The sequence below is a fragment of the Delphinapterus leucas genome, chromosome 19, assembly GCF_059928025.1.
Source record: "Delphinapterus leucas isolate spDelLeu-1000000601 "Yukka" chromosome 19, BTC_Dleu_Yukka2, whole genome shotgun sequence".
NCBI lineage: Eukaryota > Metazoa > Chordata > Mammalia > Artiodactyla > Monodontidae > Delphinapterus > Delphinapterus leucas.
In genome coordinates, this window is record NC_143147.1 from 44,316,397 (window position 1) to 44,336,808 (window position 20,412).

At 41.0% G+C, this 20,412-nt stretch overlaps 1 protein-coding gene across 22 annotated transcripts in view; it reads right to left on the reverse strand.

Annotated features, from left to right (window-relative positions):
• SYNRG (synergin gamma) overlaps positions 1–20,412 on the reverse strand; it is a 92,286-nt gene that overhangs the window by 15,140 nt on the left and 56,734 nt on the right. For 16 of the 22 annotated variants that reach the window (XM_022552722.3, XM_022552717.2, XM_022552729.2 and 13 more), the window contains 6 exons: positions 19,038–19,985; positions 9,699–10,286; positions 8,201–8,364; positions 7,353–7,406; positions 6,757–6,853; positions 2,209–2,357 (listed from right to left, as the gene is read on the reverse strand). In XM_022552722.3, coding sequence (XP_022408430.1) covers positions 2,209–2,357; positions 6,757–6,853; positions 7,353–7,406; positions 8,201–8,364; positions 9,699–10,286; positions 19,038–19,985 — 2,000 coding nt within the window. Of the gene's footprint in view, positions 1–36; positions 61–2,208; positions 2,358–6,756; positions 6,854–7,352; positions 7,407–8,200; positions 8,365–9,698; positions 10,287–19,037; positions 19,986–20,412 lie in introns of those variants that run through there. The other 6 variants (XM_022552723.3, XM_022552720.2, XM_022552732.3 and 3 more) reach the window with 4 other exon arrangements.

Below are 20,412 nucleotides of genomic sequence, written 5' to 3' on the forward strand. Positions count from 1 at the left end.
GGGCACATGGTAAAATGTAAGGAAAAGAAGAAAGAAAATGGAACAGCATATTTATTCCAGCTGTGGAAGGAAGATAAATTGTGAAATAAAGGATATTATCACAGACAAACTGAGTATGAATATATAAAAATAAAATAGTTTTGCCCATGAAATATTTTAAAAAGGGGACGAGGACTTCCCTGGTGGCGCAGTGGTTAAGAATCCGCCTGCCAATGCAGGGGGCATGGGTTCGATCCCGGGTCCAGGAAGATCCCACATGCAGCGAAGCAACTAAGCCCATGCGCCACAACTACTGAGCCTGCGCTCTAGAGCCCGCCAGCCACAACTACTGAAGCCCGCGCACAGAGCCCGTGCTCAGCAACAAGGGAAGCCACCGCAATGAGAAGCCCACGCACCGCAACAAAGAGTAGCTCCCGCTCGCCGCAGCTAGAGAAAGCCCACGCACAGCAACGAAGATCCAAAATGGCCAAAAATTTTTAAAAAATAAAAAGGGGAAGAAATAGAAGAGGAAAAAAATAACTGATGTAATCTTATAAGCACACACACGTGTGTGAATAAGTCTATTACAAGTATGAAATATGTATGGTCAGTACAATATTTCATTGAATATATGGTCAAATGGTCAAAAGAGATAGATGATCGGTTTATACACAAAGGAAATAAAAATGGTAAATTATCATGAGACACTGGCTAGCCCCTCAGGAAATGAAAGAAATTGAAAAACACTTTTATGAAATCGTTTACACACTTGTTAACGTAAGAAATTGGCAAAGCTAGAATACAATGTAAAGAAATGTATACTTATGTATTGCTGATAGCACTGTCAACTAGCCCCTAAGCTCCCTGTAAATCCATATAACACATGCAACGACAGCTATATGCAGGCATGCACGTACAATGTGCAGCCATGCACTCTGACCTCTTAAGTCCACTTGGAGAAACTATATCCCCAAAAGGGGAAACAGTCATTTATTTAATGGTATTCAGAGTAAAACTATTCATAACAGGAAAACAATGAAAACAATCCAAGACCCTAAGAAAGTAAACCGGCTAAATGAACCACAGGACAGCAACAAGATGTATCATCCAGTCTTTTGTTTGTTTCACTTAGGTTTAAAAAAAAATTGTTTTTGCGGTATAGTTGATGTAGAATATATTAGTTTCAGGTATGTAACAGTGATTCACAATTTCAAAAGGTTACACTCCATTTATAGCTATTATAAAATATTGGTTATATTACCCATGTTGTACAATATATCCTTGTAGCTTATTTATTTTATACATAGTAATCTGTACCTTTTACTCCCCCACCCCTACTTCGCCCCTCCCCACTTCCCTCTCCCCACTGGTAACCACTAGTTTAGTTTGTTCTCTGTATCTGTGAGTCTGCTTCTTCTTCTTCTTTTTTTAAAAATACTTATTTATTTGGTTGTGCCGGGTCTTAGTTGCAGCATGCGTGTGGGATCTAGTTCTCTGACCGGGGATCAAATCCCAGGCCTCCTGCATTGGGAGTGTGGAGTCTTAACCACACCACCAGGGAAGTCCCGAGTCTGCTTCTTTTCTGTTATATTCACTAGTTTGTTGTATTATTTTTTGGATTCCACATATAAATGATATCATACAGCATTTGTCTTTCTCTGTCTGACTTATTTCACTGAGCATAATGCCCTTGAAGTCCATCCATGTTGTTGCAAAGGGCAAAATTTCATTGTTTTATTGCTGAGTAGTATTCCATCTTCTTTATCCATTCCTCTGTTGATGGGCATTTAGGTTGCTTCCATGTCTTCACTATTGTAAATAGTGCTGCTATGAACATTGGGGTGCATGTATATTTCTGAATTAGTGTTTTCATAGTACGGTTTTTTAAGAGGACACAAATGGGGACAGAAATAACTAGAAATGCAAAGGGAGAAACTCAAACGAGTGCTTTGCAAAACATGCATATACATATGTGACTTAAGAAGGATGTAGATAGAGAACATTTTCCTACACTCTCATTTTATTTAGGTACAACGGTCCTGGGAGCTATCCAGAAGCCAACCTGGTACTATTCAACTAATGGAACAACTGTTATCTCCTTCCTTTAACATAACTTGATACAGTAGGCACCTTCATCCTCCAATAAGTGCCATCATAGGAACATACACTCAGCTTCACAGCTTAGGTTTCTAGAAGGAAAGCAACTGCTAAATTGTCTAGTGGGCTTACCGTGAGTGTGGCGAGTGACATGAAGCCAATTAGGTTATTCCATACTTTATCGATGTCCTTCAGCAACTGCTGGAGTTTCTCACTGCACACTGCAGTGGCTTTTATCCCCAGCTCCACACGTTTGGTTACCCTGTACACCTCAACAACACCTGACAGGGTGAGAGAGGACAGAGTTAGGTGCTGGAAGCGTACAGAAAGAGTTGAGCAAGACACAACAGCCTTACTGCTGGCTGATACTCTAGGTGGAAACTGGGACTGTATCTGGACAGACATGAACTTACTATTCTTTGGGACCAGCCAACTCTTAATGCTGCAGTATAAACTCATTGGTAAGAGCACAGACTCTAGAGCTACACTGCTTGGATTCAAGTCCCAACTCTGCCACTTAACTAGCTGTGTAACCTCAGGCAGGTTGCATAACCTCTCTGTGCTTCAGTTTCCTCATCTGTAAAATTGGGATAATAGTAGTACCTCCTCAAAGGATGGTTGAATTAAGGGATTAAATGGGTTAATACTGTAAAAGGCTGAGAACAGTAGGCATTAACTAAGTATTAGCTATTTTTTTCTGGCTTCTTTATGAGTCCATTTGTTTGAATTTGGGAAATACCATTAAACTCACTGAAAATAGGAATATTAACAGTTTAAAAGAATCGGAATATCAATATCACTACACAGGCACACCTCGCTTTATTGCACTTCACTTTGTTGTGCTTTCCAGATATGTTTTTTACAAATTGAAGGTTTGTGGCAACTGTGCATCAAGCAAGTCTATAAGCACCATTTTCCTGACAGCATTTGCTCACTTTGCATCTCTGTCACATTTTGGTAATCTCACAATATTTCTAACGTTTCCATTATTATCATATTTGCTATGGTGATCTGTGATCAGTGATCTTTGATGTTACTATTGTAGTTGTTTTAGGGCACCACAAACCATGAAGCACGTGTTCTGACTGCCTCACTGACCTGCTGTTCCTGTCCATCTCCTCCACAGGCCTCCCTATTCCCTGAGACACAACAATATTGAACTTAGGCCAATTAATAACCCTACAATGGCCTCTAAGTGTTCATTGAAGAGTCTCACGACTCTCACTTCAAATCAGAAAATATAAATGATTAAGCTTAGTGAGGAAGGCATGTCGAAAGGCAAGATGGGCCAAAAGCTAGGCCTCTTGTGCCAGACAGTTAGCCAACTTTCGAATGCAAAGGAAAAGTTCTTGAAAGAAATCAAAAGGGCTACTCTAGTGAAAATAAGAATGATAAGAAAGCAAAACAGCCTTATTGCTGATATGGAGAAAGTTTTAGTGGTCTGGATAGAAGATCAAAGCAGCCACAACATTCCCTTAAACCAAAGCCTAATCCAGAGCACGGCAGTAACTCTCTTCAATTCTGTGGAGGCTGAGAGAGGTGAGGAAGCTGCAGAAGAAAAAAGTGTGAAGCCATCAGAGGCTGGTTCATGAAGGTTAAGGAAAGAAGCCATCTGCATAACCTAAAGTGCAAGGTGAAGCAGCAAGTGCTAATGGAGGAGCTGCGGCAAGTCATCCGGAAGCTCTAGCTCAGGTAATTAACAAAGGTGGCTACATTAAACGACAGACTTTCAGTGTAGATGAAACAACTTTCTATTGGAAGATGCCATCTAGGACTTTCGTAGCTAGTGAAGAGATGTCGATGCCTGGCTTCAAAGCCTCCAAGGACAGGCTGACTCTCTTGTTAGGAGCTAATGCAGCTGGTGACTTTAAGTTGAAGCCAATGCTCATTTACTATTCCAGAAATCCTAGGGCCGTTAAGAATTATGCTACATCTACTTTGCCTGTGCTCTCTCTATAAATGGTACAATAAAGCCTGGATGACACACATCTGTTTACAACACGGTTTACTGAATATTTTAAGCCCACTGTTGAGGCCTAATGCTCAGAAAAAAAGATTCCTTTCAAAATATGAGTGCTCAGTGACATTGCACCTGGTCACCCAAGAACTCTGATAAAGATACACAACAAGGTTAATGTTTTCATGCCTGCTAAACACACAACATCCATTCTGCAGCCCATGGATCAAGGAATAATTTCAACTTTCAAGTCTCAGTCTTTAGGAAATACATTTTGTGAGGCTGTAGCTGCCACAGATGGTAACTCCTCTGATGGGTCTGGGCAAAGTCAATTGAAAACCTTTTGGAAAGGATTCACCGTTCTAGATGCCATTAAGAACATGTGTGATTCACGGAAAGAGGTCACAATATCAACATTAACAGGAATTTGGAAGAAGCTGATTCCAACCCTCAGGGGTGACTTTGTGACTTTGAGGGGTTCAAGACTTCAGTGGAGGAAGTAACTGCAGATGTGGTGGGAAGAGCAAGGGAATTAGAATTAGAAGTGGAGCCTGAAGATGTGACTGAATTGCTACAATCTCATGATAAAACTTAACAATGAGGTATTGCTTCTTATGGATGAGCAAAGAAAAGTGGTTTCTTGTGGTGGACTCTACTCCTGGTGAAGACTGTTAAAATGACAACAAAGAATTTAGGATATTACATAAACTTAGTTGATAAAGCAGTAGCAGGTTTTGAGAAGACTGACTCCAATACTAAAAGAAGTTCTCTGGTGGGCAAAATGCTTTCAAACAGCGTTTTATAGTATATGGAAATGGTTCATGAAAGGAAAGGAAGAGTCTATCGGTGCAACAAACCTCACCGTCATCTTACGGCACCCCCCAGCCTTCAGCAACCACCCTGATCAGTGAGCAGCCATCAACATGGAGGCAAGAGCCTCCCCACCAGCAGAAAGATTATGACTCACGGAAGACTCAGATGATGGTTAGCAGTTTTTAGCAATAAAGTATTTTTATTTTGTTTTTTGTTTTTTCTTTTTTCAGTATGTGGGCCTCTCACTGTTGTGGCCTCTCCCGTTGCTCCGGACGCGCAGGCTCAGCGGCCATGGCTCACGGGCCCAGCCACTCTGCGGCATGCGGGACCCTCCCGGACCGGGGCGCGAACCCGTGTCCCCTGCATCGCCAGGCGGACTCTCAACCACTGCACCACCAGGGAAGCCCGCAATAAAGTATTTTTAAATTAAGGTATGTACATTGTTTTTTTAGACATGATGCTATTGCACACTTAACAGACTACAGTAATAGTGTAAATATAATTTTTTTATGCACTGGGAAACCAAAAAATTCATGTGACTCGCTTTATTGAGATATGTGCTTTTTTGAGATATATGCTTTATTGCGGTGGTCCGGAACCAAACCCGTGATATCTCCGAGGTCTGCCTGTTATTAAGAAGTATCTCACTCCTCTGAATGCCCAAAGATCTACAAAGTCTGTGGCTTCATGTATCTTTTATACACTTAACAGGACACAGAATGGTTCTTTGCCTGTGGTCGCTGATTTATGACTGAATTCTTTCAGCAAGGATGAGGGTGCCAAGGTCTCCACATTCTAAGGACAGCTGCCAGACGTACCCCCCAACCCCTCCACCAGCCGCTATAAGAGAGGACTGGAAGAATCCCAGGGGGTCTTCAGTGGTACATGCTCAGCCTCTGTACAGCACCACAGCTTGTCCTTCCTCCCCCAGGGGAAGGGCAGGAATCACAGCCCACTCTAAGCCAAGTGAGGGGGCTTCTCAGATGGTCTTCCACACTAGAAAACTAGTAGAAGGAAAGACAGGCACCCCATTACCCGGTGAACATCTGTTTATGCAGCAGAATTGTGCCTGTCTGGGCAGGACAGCGGAACCAGAGCAAGGTGGCAGGAGGAAGGAGAGCTCACATCCCTTCGTAGCCACTCATGCAGCAAGTATTTGCGAGTGACCATTATGTGCCCGGCCCTAGTCTAGGTGCTGAAGACCCAGCAGTGAGCAAGACGGACCCAAATCCTTTCCTTCTTGGAGGGTCATTCTAGTGGAGGGAGACAGATAATAAGAACAGTAAGTAAAGCATTTAAGATATTAAAGGTGACAGGGCTAGGGAGAAAATCAAGCAGGGAAAGAGACGGGAAGTGCCAGGGTGGGGAGACACGACATGGCTTTGAGTAAGACAGGCCAGGAAGACCTCACTTAGAAGGTGACATTTGAGTAAAGATCTGCATGTGGCTCTGGCCACGGGACAAGCCTGAGCTTGGGGAGGAGAGGACCACTGAAATGGACAGGGATTGAGATTTCATGTTGGACTGGCATGTCTGATAGCTGCAGGTGGCCAGGAAGTTAAGGAATCTGTGATTCAACACAGCATGGTAAGAATTGATTGGAGACCCAGTGATTTAATTTTCTTTTTTAAACCAATGATTTAATTTTAATGCCTCATCTAGTTCAGACTCTTTGATAAACCAGTAATTTTACACTGTGTATAACAAGGACTGGGAAACCTGGCCAAAGAGACCCGAAGTCAAATAGTTGTTCCTGTCTGGGACTTAAGTGTCTTCTCTACAAATGCAGACACTACTTAGTGAAGTCATATGTGGCTTGAGGGATCTAGATTAAGCTATGTGACATAGGGACAACTGAAAAGACTGCAAAGTGTCATGATTTTGGATAAGCAAAATCTAAAAGCACATACCTAATAAGTATTCCATGCCTTGAGCTGACTGAATTACTTCTGTGCACACAGAACTACTACTGATTCCATTTAAGGTATCATTGGCCTTCTTAATGACCTACAAAGAAATGAAATCACATCACCTTAAGTAATCAGGAAAAGTCATTACACATCAATTTACTATCAGTAGAAAACCCAACAGAAAGCCAGGAGGTGTGGAAACACATGACTGATTGACGTATATAGAGGACTATGCTGAAACAAATCTGAGAATTTAATTTTGACACTGAAGAACCAATCCTTCATTTTTTTTGGAAGAGGAAAAATAGAGGTTCTTTAGCTTAAATATTATTTTAACTTGGGCAGAGATAATGATATCATTTTGTTATGTCTTAAACACAGTGACAGAAGAGGGCACGGTAGTTGAGTGAGCTGTGTCTACTATCATAGATGGGAAAGAAGCCTTGCTTAAGATGTGTGACTTTCCACACAGCTTCTCTTTGCGCAAGGCCATCGAGGCAGAGCTCTGTGAGGCTGTCCAAATGAACCCAGAAGGCAAGATATGTACACAAGGGGCATTTCCGTACGTGTGAACATCACGAAAGTGACAAACTCACCTCTAGGGCACTCCCTAGGCACCGCTGCCATTCATATGCATATCTCTCATTCTCCTGTGAATTTTATAAAAAGAACTGGGTCAAACCAGCAAGCCTGGAATCCTATTTGTTACTTCTGTCAATTCAGAGTACTGAAGACTTTCCTGTGCATGAAAATCACTCTAGTCCAAGCGCAACTTATCTTTTTGAACCCACTAGTGACAATTCTTAATTCCTGATAAATGTAACTTCCAAGCACATGACTTGTAAATCTGAGGGAAATGTTTCTTCGTTGATTCCCTTTGTAAATGTTGCCTCATTTGTTCCACTAACAGCGGAAGCTTCTTTAAAGGCACTCACCATATAGGTGTCTAGTACAAGGGCCAGTATCAAACCACGGCTTCCGGCGCCATGGCTTCCTGAGTGTGTGTGTGCGCGCGTGTGTGCCAGGGAGGGACGAGGAGCGCTAAGAGTGTTGGCTGGAGGAGGAAGGCAGCATGGGACTACGGCGCTGTGAACAGGAGCAGTGAGAGGACCCAGGACATCTGCCCTTTCTCCTCTATTTTGATGCTTTACCATTCACTAAGATGATAAAGTCTACGTGCTCAAAAAGAACTCCGTGAAACACCTGCCTGCCTGTGAGGTCCCAGGAATAGTTCCAGTTTTAGGGTCACTGACTACTTTCAGTGATGCCACATCTGGGAGGTACTTTCACCTGGGGCTAACGTCACCATTCTCTCACTGTAATTACGTACTTTACGTCTGGTGCTTTGTGACGCTCTGCCCCTGATTCCCCAAGTGAAAGCTGCAAGTGCTTTTTCTCAGGGCCCTCAGGGGCTCAGCCCCCTGTGGACGAGGAGCCCGCTCACCTCCACCTCTCCTGTCAGGTCTTTGTACTTGTCGCGGATGACGGGCAGGGCGGGCTTCTCGCTCAGTGTGTTGGAGCGGTCTCTGAAAGGCTGCTCCAGGGCCGGAGAAGGAGAAGAACGGCTTATTTCTTTATCACCAAGGCTCAGACTCCTCTTGTGCGATCCTGGGGGAAGTGGATGGCACAAAGGTTCTGATTACTCAGCTTAGTGCAAGCAGAGGCTCTTCCTTGCTAACGCGACCCTCTTTTCTTAGATGTTTGTGTCAGGAGGCGTTCACACCCCTCACTCAGCCTGTCTGGCAAGCTACATGTTGAACGCTTTCATTTGTTCTCTCTTGCTTGAGTTCCTTGCCTTTAATTTTCTCCATTACGCTTCTCCGATCTATCATAATTCTTCCATGATTCTAAGTGCGGAATCACTGGAGTCTGGAGGGCTAAAGGGTCCTTCTAAGTATCAGTGCATAAGAGGTGTGTTGCTTCTCCAGTCATCAGTTAGGGATTTGTACCGACTTCCTCCATCTCTCCCAATCTAATGGAAATCAACGAGCCCTTCTGTCAGGATGCGATTAAAGCAAAAGAGGCAAACTTAAATGCCTTCAGAGGACAGGCAAGCAAAGTAAATGACTGAAGAAGGTCACTGGACATGGAAGCAGTGGGGACTGCGACACTGGGGGAGCACACCTCAGCTGTCAGAGGGGGATGTTGCTACTCAGCTCCAGCTGCCTGTCAAGAGGTGGGAATGTAGGCCTAGTACCGCCAGATGCTACAACTTTTCAAGAAAAGCTAGAGGGACTTCCCTGGTGGTCCAGTGCTTAAGACTCCATGCTCCCAATGCAGGGGGCTCGGGTTCGATCCCTGGTCAGGGAACTAAGATCCCACATGCCGCAACTAAGCCCGCGCACTCTAGGGCCTGTGCACGGCAACTTGAGAAGACCTAGCACAGCCAAAAATAATTAATTAAAAAAAAATAAGCTTACAAAAAAAAAAGAAGAAAGAAAAGCTAGAAATCCAGATTGTGAAGTGTCATGATTTCTATGTATCTGCAGCTGCTTCACATATTAGAAAACCTTCCATGTGGGTCAATCAAAACAGGTCTGCAGGCTGGATCCAGATCCACAGCTACCACATTGCAGCCTCTGGATGAAAAGATATAGTCCATAGCCAGCGAACAAGAGCAGAACTAACTTGCCCACAAGGGGATCAAACCATTTCTCTGTCTTTTAACACGGCACACCTCTACCCCAAACAAGCAAATGAACAACAGACTCGGTGCTATGCTTATTTTTAGCCCCAAAAGCAGTTATCTGAGGGATACTGGTTTAATTTCAGTTCAGTCTCAGGAAAACCTTCTTTTATAGCTATCTGTCATAGACTCTGATTTTAAACACTGGAAAATCTATTCCTGCTATCCCAGGGACTAACTTCGTATTCTAAGAAAGAACATCTAACACTGCAGTGGAAGAAACCATGACGTAAAATCTATGTTGGAAGCCACTCACCTTGAACGGAAAGGTCAAAGGTTGCCAGCTCACTTTTGATCATTTCTTCACTGGATTTCATTTTGCCTTGTGAATTGGCCACTAAAAAGTCAAATTTGCTGATTTTGGGCTTTTCACTTTGAAACTCTCCAAAGTCATCTGCACATTCTTTGGGGGTGTCGTGAGAAGCGCTGCTGGGGGCTGGGCTTGGGCACGTGGCCTCTTGGCTCCGTTCAGCCGCAGGCAGGTCCTGTCTGGTGAAATCCCTGTAGTCCTCGCTTTTATATTCCTTTTGCTCGCTGGCCTGTGGGGTCACATCTTTAAAATTGGCAAAAGCCGGAAAGGTCGTCTCTGGAAGAGCATCCTCGCTTGTGAAGGTTGTGACTTTGGAGAGAGGTGTCATGGTGAGGTTTTCGGTACTGCCAAACGAAGTCTCTTTCTTTTGAAGAGCAGCTGAGGAGGCCCTGCTTCCTGCTGAGAGGACAAATGGAGAGAGTTTTCTGCCCTGAGAGGCATCATCCCTGTCTGACCAGTCATAGCTCGTAAGTGTGCTCACTGCAAAATTGCTACTGTAGGTTCCAAAAGCAGCACATTTTAAGTCCTCTACATCTGAAAGGGAAATAAGACCCCACAATTAGAGGCAAGCTCACCATTTAGGCAAAATGCCCTAAGCTCTGCAGAAGCAAAATGTCTAGCACTTTTGATTCATTTTATGCGATGTTGGAGTTAGCTAAATTTAGAGCTTGTACTAAAATTAAAGAAGCTGGGCTGTAAAATCTGATCTTGAAAAACCCACGTTAGCCTTGAGTTGGCATTTATATTTAGTAACAAAGAGCCATCTTCTTTGGATAGTACAATTCTTAAAAAAAGGAGGTTCATCCACCAATGTATATACAGTTTGATATAAGAATAGGGTCATTTAATAAAATGTCCGTTCACTTATGAACTTTAAAACGTATTTACGATATTCCCTGCCTAAAACAAGTCTCTTTCGTTTTGACTTTGCTGGAAAATGTTCCTTTATAACATAGGCATATGAAATGTACACGACAAACTAATTAGAAATTGACAGTATCCCAAAACTAAAGTAAAAATAATGTTATTTAACTTTTAATCAGTTATTAGGAGTTTCTGTCTAGGCAAGGCCACATATGAGATTTTAATTGAGCAGTTACTTACCTAGTTGTTATTTTGGTCAATATGGACGTCATATTGCTGTGATGGAGTATGAGGAAAGAAAAATCAGTCTAAACTACTTTAATCACTAAAAAAATAGAATCAAAGGTCCGGGTCCTCTTGGGCTCCTGTTTCTCCTTCAACTATGTGTAACCCCCTCATTTAAAAAAAAAAAGGAAAAGAGAAGAAATGCTGCGGCAGAAGACTCATTTTACATGCTGAATATATCTTTAAATAATTTAAGAGGTGGTACAGAACAGCAGAAAGAATGTAGGTTTTTGACTCAGACAGACCTGGGTTCAACTCCCAGCTCTGCCACCTACCACTTGTGTGACACTAGGCAAGCTATTTAACATCTCTTAACCTCGGCTGGCTTATCTGTAAAAAGAGAAGACCATGCACTTGGAAGGGCTGTGTTATGACATTAACGATAACAAGTGTAAAGGGCCCAGCCCAGGGCCTGGTGAGCAACACGGCAATTACTATACAGCATAGTTGCCACCAGCCTCAATGTGATATTTAGTTGCCTGCCTTAGGGCCTAAAATAGAATTGTTTCAAAGAAAAAATGAAAAGTCAACCCATCCCTTTAGTGGTCTTAGTAGGGAAAATTTCTTGCTCATTTTCATAAAGCAAAACCAGCTGACGCTGAGTAACACTGGTGTGGAGAAGCAACTTTCCAGCAGTGCTGTCCATTCAGTCTGGCTGAGAGGTGTTTGGTCTCATTTTGGTCATTGTACACCAGGTAAGAAGGCCAAATGCAAGACTCCCTCTCTGACAACCACAAACATGGATTAAAGGAAAATGCTCAAAAGTTCTGTGACCCAGATTTTCGTAACTCAGTCAACAGGTAAAGCAACACTGGGTTTCTTCATCTCTCTTACACAGCAATGTTGCATAGTTTATAAAAAGGAAGGGATTCCTGACATTGCTCCTCTAACAGTGCACCCCAAATAGCTCTCTCTCTCTCAACCCTATTAGGAAAAGGGCACTAACTGAATAATAAAAAAAATGGAAAACCCGAGATCTACAGAGAGGCCAACCAGTGAAAAGCAGGTAACTGCCACAGAACAGCAGTATATTTTAAAATTCCGTAGTGCAAATGGTACCCTTCAAATTTAGCTTATTAAACAGGAGGGAAAAAAAGATTCAGGTGAAAAATGTACAGTTTAGAATGAATGAAACAAGACTTTAGGCAGAACACCCTCTTAGTCTCTGGCTGTAGTGTTTATTTTCCCCACTATTTAAAGGGATCAGAAGGTGCCCTGACTCAAATGAAGTGAAATTCTATCAGGAGGCAGATGCAGTTAAACACAAGATGAGTGAGTCTTCAAGGGTTACATTCAGAAGAATGTGTCAGAACATGAATTTTTTATTATTACATCCTACCAGAAAGCGCTTTGAAGAAGCTGTATTGTGAACTACTCCCAGAATCTCATCTACTAAAAAGGGTAGCAATTTTCCTAGAGACCAAAGATAAATTTCATAAAAAGTCAAGCTCTTGTTCAAACATTACAACTAAATTGCTATGGTAATAAAAAAGACCCTTTTGTGCAATTATGCAGCAAGAAAAAACAAGTTTTTTTTTTTTTAAACAGAAATGATTGTAATATAATCAGGCAGAAGGCATTATAAGCAGTAAGGGAATACCTTAGCTGAAGACCTTTTAAGTATTTTTTATAACATTATAGGTCTTCAAGAAACGTTTCTTTTATTAAGAATGATAAACGTAACATTTTGCCTTTTAGAACAACTCACAGAAATGACCAAATGAAAGATTAAAAAAGAAAAATTTTATATTTTATAAGATAATGAAGAGTAATGATACTGGATATATGAAAGTCAAGCCTCAAGGCTGATTTTTAAAATTTTACTTTTGCTTATTTACTAGCTATATAGTGTAAAAAAACAATTTACTAAAGTGCAATTCATTTGAACACATAAGGAAGTACTGCTACTACATAAGGAACGTGAGAACACTCTATTCCTAAACCTTAGCATTTATAAGCAATATAAAAATACAGTTTTATTTCCTAGCATGGTGAATATTAGTTAACTGTTTTTTTTTTTAAGTAAACCTTTTTTTTAGAAAAACGTGGTAAATCAGCTCACTGAGGGTAGATTAAACCAAGAGAATTCCTTATTTCCCATGTTAACAGTTCTATGTTTTCTAAGCAGTCAAACGACATGTATTATTGTACAATGGTCTTAAAAATAGTAAAGATTCTATAAGAGCCACAACATGAGTGATGGAAAAAATAATACGGAATAACCCACATTTTATTTTGCAATCACTGAAATTACTGTAGGTGGGTTTTCAATTTGATAGCTGAATTCTGAAAATTGCAAGAGAAAAAGGAAAAGAAAACAGAATGAATGCAATAAAAGGAACAGAGGATCACTGCTGTACTTCTGATTCTACTGGAAAACTCTTAGGCTGTGCTAGGTTGAACTGCAATTGCACACAGATAATGTGCCAAATTGTGTGCTTTAATATATGTACTTGTTTGCAACCAGGAATGTCTTGTTACTAAGGCCAAAGGAATAAACTATACAATCTGTTTTCTATCATGGGTCTCAAATTAAGACATGGATTTCTTGCTTACACTGGCAAGTAACCCTATCAGTCTCTTCCATAACCTCTATTCACGTCCCTTCTGCGCGGATGTTGTACGTGAAAACAAGGTATTTCTTGGAACAAAGAATGTGAGCTGCTGCTACAGGACACAGAAGGCCATACCGATTCCCATGGATCTTTTCTAAAGCTGTAAGCATATGTGCCCAGGTGGTTAAGAGTTACTGGCTTTTGAGAAAGGCGTTTAGAAAAAGAAAAGAGATACATGTGCAAATTCCACTGTTCCCTAGTGTTTTATATAGCAATTAAATTGTTCATTGGCCTAAGGAATAAACAGCTTTTAATTTCCAATACTCATTTAATCCAAACTCCGTTTTACCAAAGCAAATCATGAAATATTTATACACTTCAACTTCTTTCCATTCCTGGCCTTATTCTACCTTCTGAAGTCAGTCATACTTACATTCTCTATTAACTACAGAACCTGGCCCGACTGTGTCCTCTAAGTATCAAACACCCTGACAGGTGTTGGTGAAGAAAACAGGAATGAAAGTGATCACAGTGTAAGAATGACAGGCCATAAAATGTTGCTGTATAATCGCCTTCCAGTGTTTCCTAATCTGTATAGAAACCTCCCATTCTTCATGTGTATTACTCATATAAATCTATAGTTTAAATGTTGTCAGGCTATCAGTAAGCACCTGCAGGTTTCCGGGTCAGTGCTTTAAGTTCAATAAAGAAAAGTGGCAATCCTGTGGATATTTTCAGTCAAGAGGAGGCTGGAAGGCCACAGAATGGTGCCAAGACATACAGTGGGACATGGTCATCATTAAAAATCCCACAGAAAAAAATCAAATGAGCACAGAAGATGGCAATTACAACTAGAGCCTTGTGACCATGCAAGGGAGAGGGGAGCACCCAGAAGACCATACTATGCATATGACCCTATATAGCTAATGGGCCAACATTTTCCAAAACAACCTATGAAAAGCATTCAACTGATGGAAAAACAAAGCTGGAAACAGCTCTTTAAATATTAAATTGGTTTGATTCTTTGAGTTATTTTAGGATTTAGCCCAGCTTCTTTGATATTGCCAGAATCCCCTTCATGTTCATTAGCTACTTTTAAAAATCAGCAGGGATTTTAATGTGAAAAATAGAGTGACTGTAAGATATAAATACATTTGTATAATTTCTCAGGCACTGATGTGTGAAGTCAGGCACTAACCACATCTTACTTTACTTGGCACTGGGGTAAACCAAATGGTGTTTTTTGATTTGTTGGAACTTACAGAATACAGCCTTCAAGTCTTTACTGAAAGTTTATATTGTTATATGTATTATCAAAACTTCCTCCCTAAAAAGTAATATTACTCTGGAAACATTGCTCAATTTGTGAATGTGATTGTTTTATGCACAGGTATATTCATTTTCTGGAGCCTGCTTAAATGCAGAAAGGAGTTAAAATAAGGCAGTCCCAGGTGGACCAATATAGCACTAAGTAATTCCACTGACAGAGGAATTCCTTAGCCAAAGCCATCATGAGACTGGCGCCAGAACATTCTAAAAGAAAGGCAACTGATATTTTCACTAGGTGGAGGCTACACCAAAATCTCCTTCTTCCAAATTAGTTAATACACATCATAATTAAAACATAGTATGATTATACAAGGTTTCGCAAACCAAGTATTATTCACTTTCTAAAGAATTATGCTCTGGAAAACACGGTATTGTGAATGGCAGACCCAGCTTTTCTTAGTGTTAATCTAAATCCCAATATGCAACTTTTCTTTTTTCTCAAATGGCATAGTTCAGATACTGTAAGTAATCTCTCAGGAATCCTATGCAAAATCCTCACCTTCAACGGTTTAATTTCCTTTCTGACTCAAACTTTTAAAAAGAACAAAGAGCCAAAGCATCAAAATATAAGGAAAGGGCTTCCCTGGTGGCACAGTGGTTGAGAGTCCGCCTGCTGATGCAGGGGACACGGGTTCGTGCCCTGGTCCGGGAAGATCCCACATGCCACGGAGCGGCTGGGCCCGTGAGCCATGGCCGCTGAGCCTGCGCGTCCGGAGCCTGTGCTCCGCAACAGGAGAGGCCACGACAGTGAGAGGCCTGCGTACCGCAAAAAAAAAAAAAAAAAAAATATATATATATATGGAAAAAAATTTAAACCATGGAAACAACTCCCTTTTCCCAAGGTTTTTCACTATTATTATTCTCTAAAATGGAAAAAAATTTCCAAATTTGGCCTAGTCTTGCAGCTAACTTTTGTAGGTCTTTCTAAAATTGTTTTCTTAAAAATGAAAAGAGCTAAGAACTTGCTTTACGGACTAAGTTAAAAAAGACCAAGGGTGGCTTCATACTACATTCTGAAGCTGGAAAGATAACATGCTCTACAATTAGTGGACGGAGTGCCCAACTTCAAACTCAAATCAAATTCAGTCCTGGAGACTCCCTGGTATTAACAATAAACACTTTTCATTACAGAGATTATCAATCTAAATTCAGTTTACATTTACTCTGCTCAGAAGTTCATCTCAATACCATTCGATAATTTATTTTAAATTAAATTTATATATACCTAGTTATTAATAGATATGGCCCTTTCCCCAACACTAAACCCTTAGGTCTTCCCCTTCTCGTCACAGTATAATTCCTAGTGGAGACAGGCTCTGTGATGTTTACTAAGCAATAAAATATTCACTAGAAGTAAGGAATAAAATTTCTCTCTATTACGTAATGTAAGGTTTACACTTATCTTTTAAAACGTTTTAACTTACATTTTAACCCAGTGCCATGTTAAAAATTTATATCCGTGGAATTATAAGGGGAAAAGGCTAAAATGTACCAATAACTTTCTTAGGAGAAAGCTGTTTGAAGAAACAAAATAAACAAAAGGGAAAAAGCCCTCTAACCACAGGAGGGTTTAAACTTGATACTGACCAGGTATTTCTTTAGTCTAACCCTGGAAAAGTACAAATTACACACATCCCCACACTTTCAAAATGTGTGAAAGAATTATTTATTAACGTTAAGACTTACAGATCACAAAAGAGAGTGGTACAGAAGAGCTGGGAAAAAAGTCATCAGAATAAGCATGCAGATCGGTATTTGCAGAGGAATATACCAAAGCAAGTTTGAAAAGGCACATTCACACAGAAAATGTCTAAATTGAAAAAAAGACATCAGAGAAGCAGCCAAAAAAATAATAATAAAGCGCTGATTAAAATACAAAGATTTTCAATGTCAAAGAAGAGCTACTTTACAGGTAGGCAGGTAGCTACAGAAGCCTTGCTAACCCTTTGAGAGTGTCACAAATGAGGGGCAGCTCTTGCTGCCAACGAAACCAGATGATCTTAATGAGTGCACATCAAGATGCTTTAGTGCTGAGAGATTCAATTTGGAGGGGGGACAAAAGCAGCCTAGTTGAAATTATATGCAGCAAGGGCTCAAAGGGTTAAATGTAATAATACGCAGAGAAATCAGGCAATGTTATTAGTGTTATCTACCTTCCATACAAAGAATTATAGCAAGAGTTAAAAGAGACAGTATCCCCTTCAGAGTCGAGTTAGGGTTTCTAAACAGGATTAAGATCCAGAGATGATAATCTACTACGTTTTATTCTCTCTTCATCAGCCCACTTCTTATTTCTCCAACAAAAAGTACCCTTAACCCTCAAACTAAGAGAGCAAGAGATACTGTGCGTCAACATGAGGATAAACAAAAACCAAGTTGCACTGGAGAAGTCCCTGCCATTTACCCTCTTCAATACATTCACGCAGCAGTTTTGCTCAAGAACGATATAGCTCATTGGTCAGACATCAACCCCTTTTAACAACCACTCTAAAGGGATACTGCTCCTTTCGGACAGGAGGTTTACAGATCAAAAGGAGGGAACAATCCTCTTTTAAGAATATCCTCAAACTGAAGAAACTTGGCTTGAACGTTACAGGTTCCAAGCTGGGAATGTTCCAAACACACATAAAAGGACATGAGCACAGAAGATTATTTTAACAGGTCAATCAGAACAAGCTCAGTCACGAAACCAATCTCCCCTCCCCAAATGGAAAAAAAAAAAAAAAAAGAAAAGACACCCTCCCAAACGCAGATTAGACTCGTCTCACAAAGAAATCGAGTTTGGCACTGTGAAAGAATATAGATTCACTTTCAGAAAAATAGCTTCTAATTAATAACTTCAGAGCCCAAAAGGCTAGTATACATGTTATGAGATTTTAAAATAAAAAGCCAATATTATTGTTCAGAAAATGGAGCACTTTGCAACCAACTGCTGTAGCTCAAGCAGCTCATACAAAAAAGAAACAAAATCACCCTAGCAAACAAACAGCGGCAAAAAAAAAAAAAAAAGGAAAACACTTGAAGAAGGGTACATTAGAAAAAGAAGTAGACAGTCAGGGGCACAAGGAGCCCTGCAGACAGCCCACTGCACTTGGCAAGTAGCCTGTGGAACACGTCACTCCTCCGATACCTTGCTCCCAATTCAGCACCCTGTTTAAGAAGACCTCTAACATCTCAATAGCCAAAGGATGGATGCAATTTTGTTTTCTGACTTACCAAATGGATATATGCAAAAGCCGCCATACTTTACTATTTCTTCCTGAATCTGTAAACTTGGGAGTGTCTTGTGTGTCCCTCTCTAGTTAAACGACAATGAACCCTTTGTACGCATAATGCATTTTCTGGAATAATACAGTAATGCTGAGATATTTCTCATTATTAAAGGCCACAAAATAGGTTTATCTTTCTATATACATATCAAAGAACAAAACAAAATAAAAACTAGGACACTTGGGAATCTAGTTTTTCTGACAGGAATTTGGACTAGAGAATCAACTGCTACATGTAAATCCATATGGAATTTAAAGAGGGCTCTCTTCTAAGATGTTTTCAAACATTTTATGAGAAAGTTAGTAGTTACCCTATCTACCATCTACAGTTGTGTTACAATTTACTACTCCCAGTAATAGCGTTAACACTGAAAACCGTACCTCAATTCCACTAACAACTCCTGCCCTCCTCCTTGCCAGACCCTGGCACACAGGGCATCCAGATACAAGCTCTTGCCCTCTTCTCTTATAGGGATGTGGCAAAACTGCAGTATAACTGGCTAGACACTGTTACTTTCTTGGTCTAACAAGAGTCGGTTTCTATAAACCAAACAGAATACTCTATTGGCAGCTGCCAAATATACCCAAGAGAAGAAAAAAGGAGAAGGAAACATTGACTTCACTCACAGAAATGGAGGAACATTACTGACACTGCAAAAGTCTTTATAAAATTTCTGGCAATGTGTGGCTCATTCAGCAGTGGATTTTGATGTGCCTCAGACACCAAGTTGGTGTTAGATTTCAAACGTAAAAATATCTTAGCTATCCAATCTAAGTTTCATTGCATTCATGGTATCCACATATCCAGGTATCCATAGAATCCAATTCAACACTGCTTTAAGGGGACTGGCAATGAAGAGGTTAATTATTAGACATTCATAAGGGTTAAGAGCCAGAGCCTTCCTCTTCTGTAAATCAACACCCACAGAACCATCTTTGAAATCTATATCACCATCACCAGAGCAATCTCACCAATTCCTCACCTGCAGCAGGAGGATGCTGGCCACTAACTGTTGGTAAATCCAAAGAGCTATCAGACATGACATGCTTAAGATCTCCTCCCACATCAGCCAGTTTCATGTCAAACTGAACAGAGAGTGCATCTTCAGAGTCCTCCTTGCCAGCACTGCTGCCACCAATGGAAGGGAGATCCAAGGACTTCACCGAAGCAGAGTCTTCTTTGGTGTGTCTGAAAGCCACTGCTTTCTCTCCCAGGGATTTGTCCGAGCTCATGGAAGAAAATTTACTGGAGTGGAAGTCAGCGAAATCATCATCGCTTTTTCCTGAAGGAGTGTTATCTTTCAGCTCTTCAACAGCTAGTCCCGATCCTTCCAGAGACAGCTGTCTGAAGACATCGTATTTGGTAGACGCAGCGGCAGAGTTCTGTCCGTTCTTCACTGTGCTGCTCACGCTGCTGCTTAAAGGAACCGGACTACTTTCCTCTTTAAGGGCCTCATATTTGTCATCTGCCTTTTGCTCAGATGAAATAGAACTATTACTGAAAGCCATAAAATCTGCAAAGTCATCCTGCTCCCCAACAGATGCTGGACTAGAATATTCCCCAAAAAGGTTGAATTCTCCAAAATCATCAGCCAAACTAGAAGTTTTAGTTGACGCCAATGTCGTCATGGGTGCCACAGATCCCGCGAGCTGGGGTCGTGAGGAAACAGATTTTGATGCACTGAATGCAGCTGAAAAGGACAATGGTTTCTCGCTGCTGCAAGTAACTGAGGAAAACATATCTAGGTCTGCTAAGTTCAGAGGATTTTTCACTTGTGTTTGTGGTTTCTGTTGGATAGCTCCTGAGGGGAAGGCTGCCGGAAAAGGTTTGTCTTTTGCTGGTGGCTCTAGTGGTGAGATACTATCGGCGGTTTTAAAATCGGTGAAACCATCATCATTTCCCGCAGATCTGAATTCTGCAAAGTTTTCTCCTGCAAGAAAAAACACAACCAAGTACAAAAGAATGCTGAGCCTAAATCCCATGATCCATATTAAAGTACAAGCATATTACAGACTTTTCCCTCACTGGCTTCACATTATTTAACCATAGTTTAATAATATCCCTACCAAATATCCCTTTTGTTTCCACACTGAAGGCTAGTGATAGGGAAATAAATAAAAATCAAACTGAGCACACGTATCACACGAGTTTCATTTGCTCATTTCAGTGTGATATGATATGTGACATGATATGTCTGTGCCAGAGCCTTCAGCTGTCCAAAAGCATTGCTCTAAGGATGTTTTCTCACTATTGCTAGCCAGCCAAGCATACAGGAGAATAAGAAACAGGCGCTGGACAGTGGTTAAGAATCCGCCTGCCAACGCAGGGGACACGGGTTTGAGCCCTGGTCTGGGAAG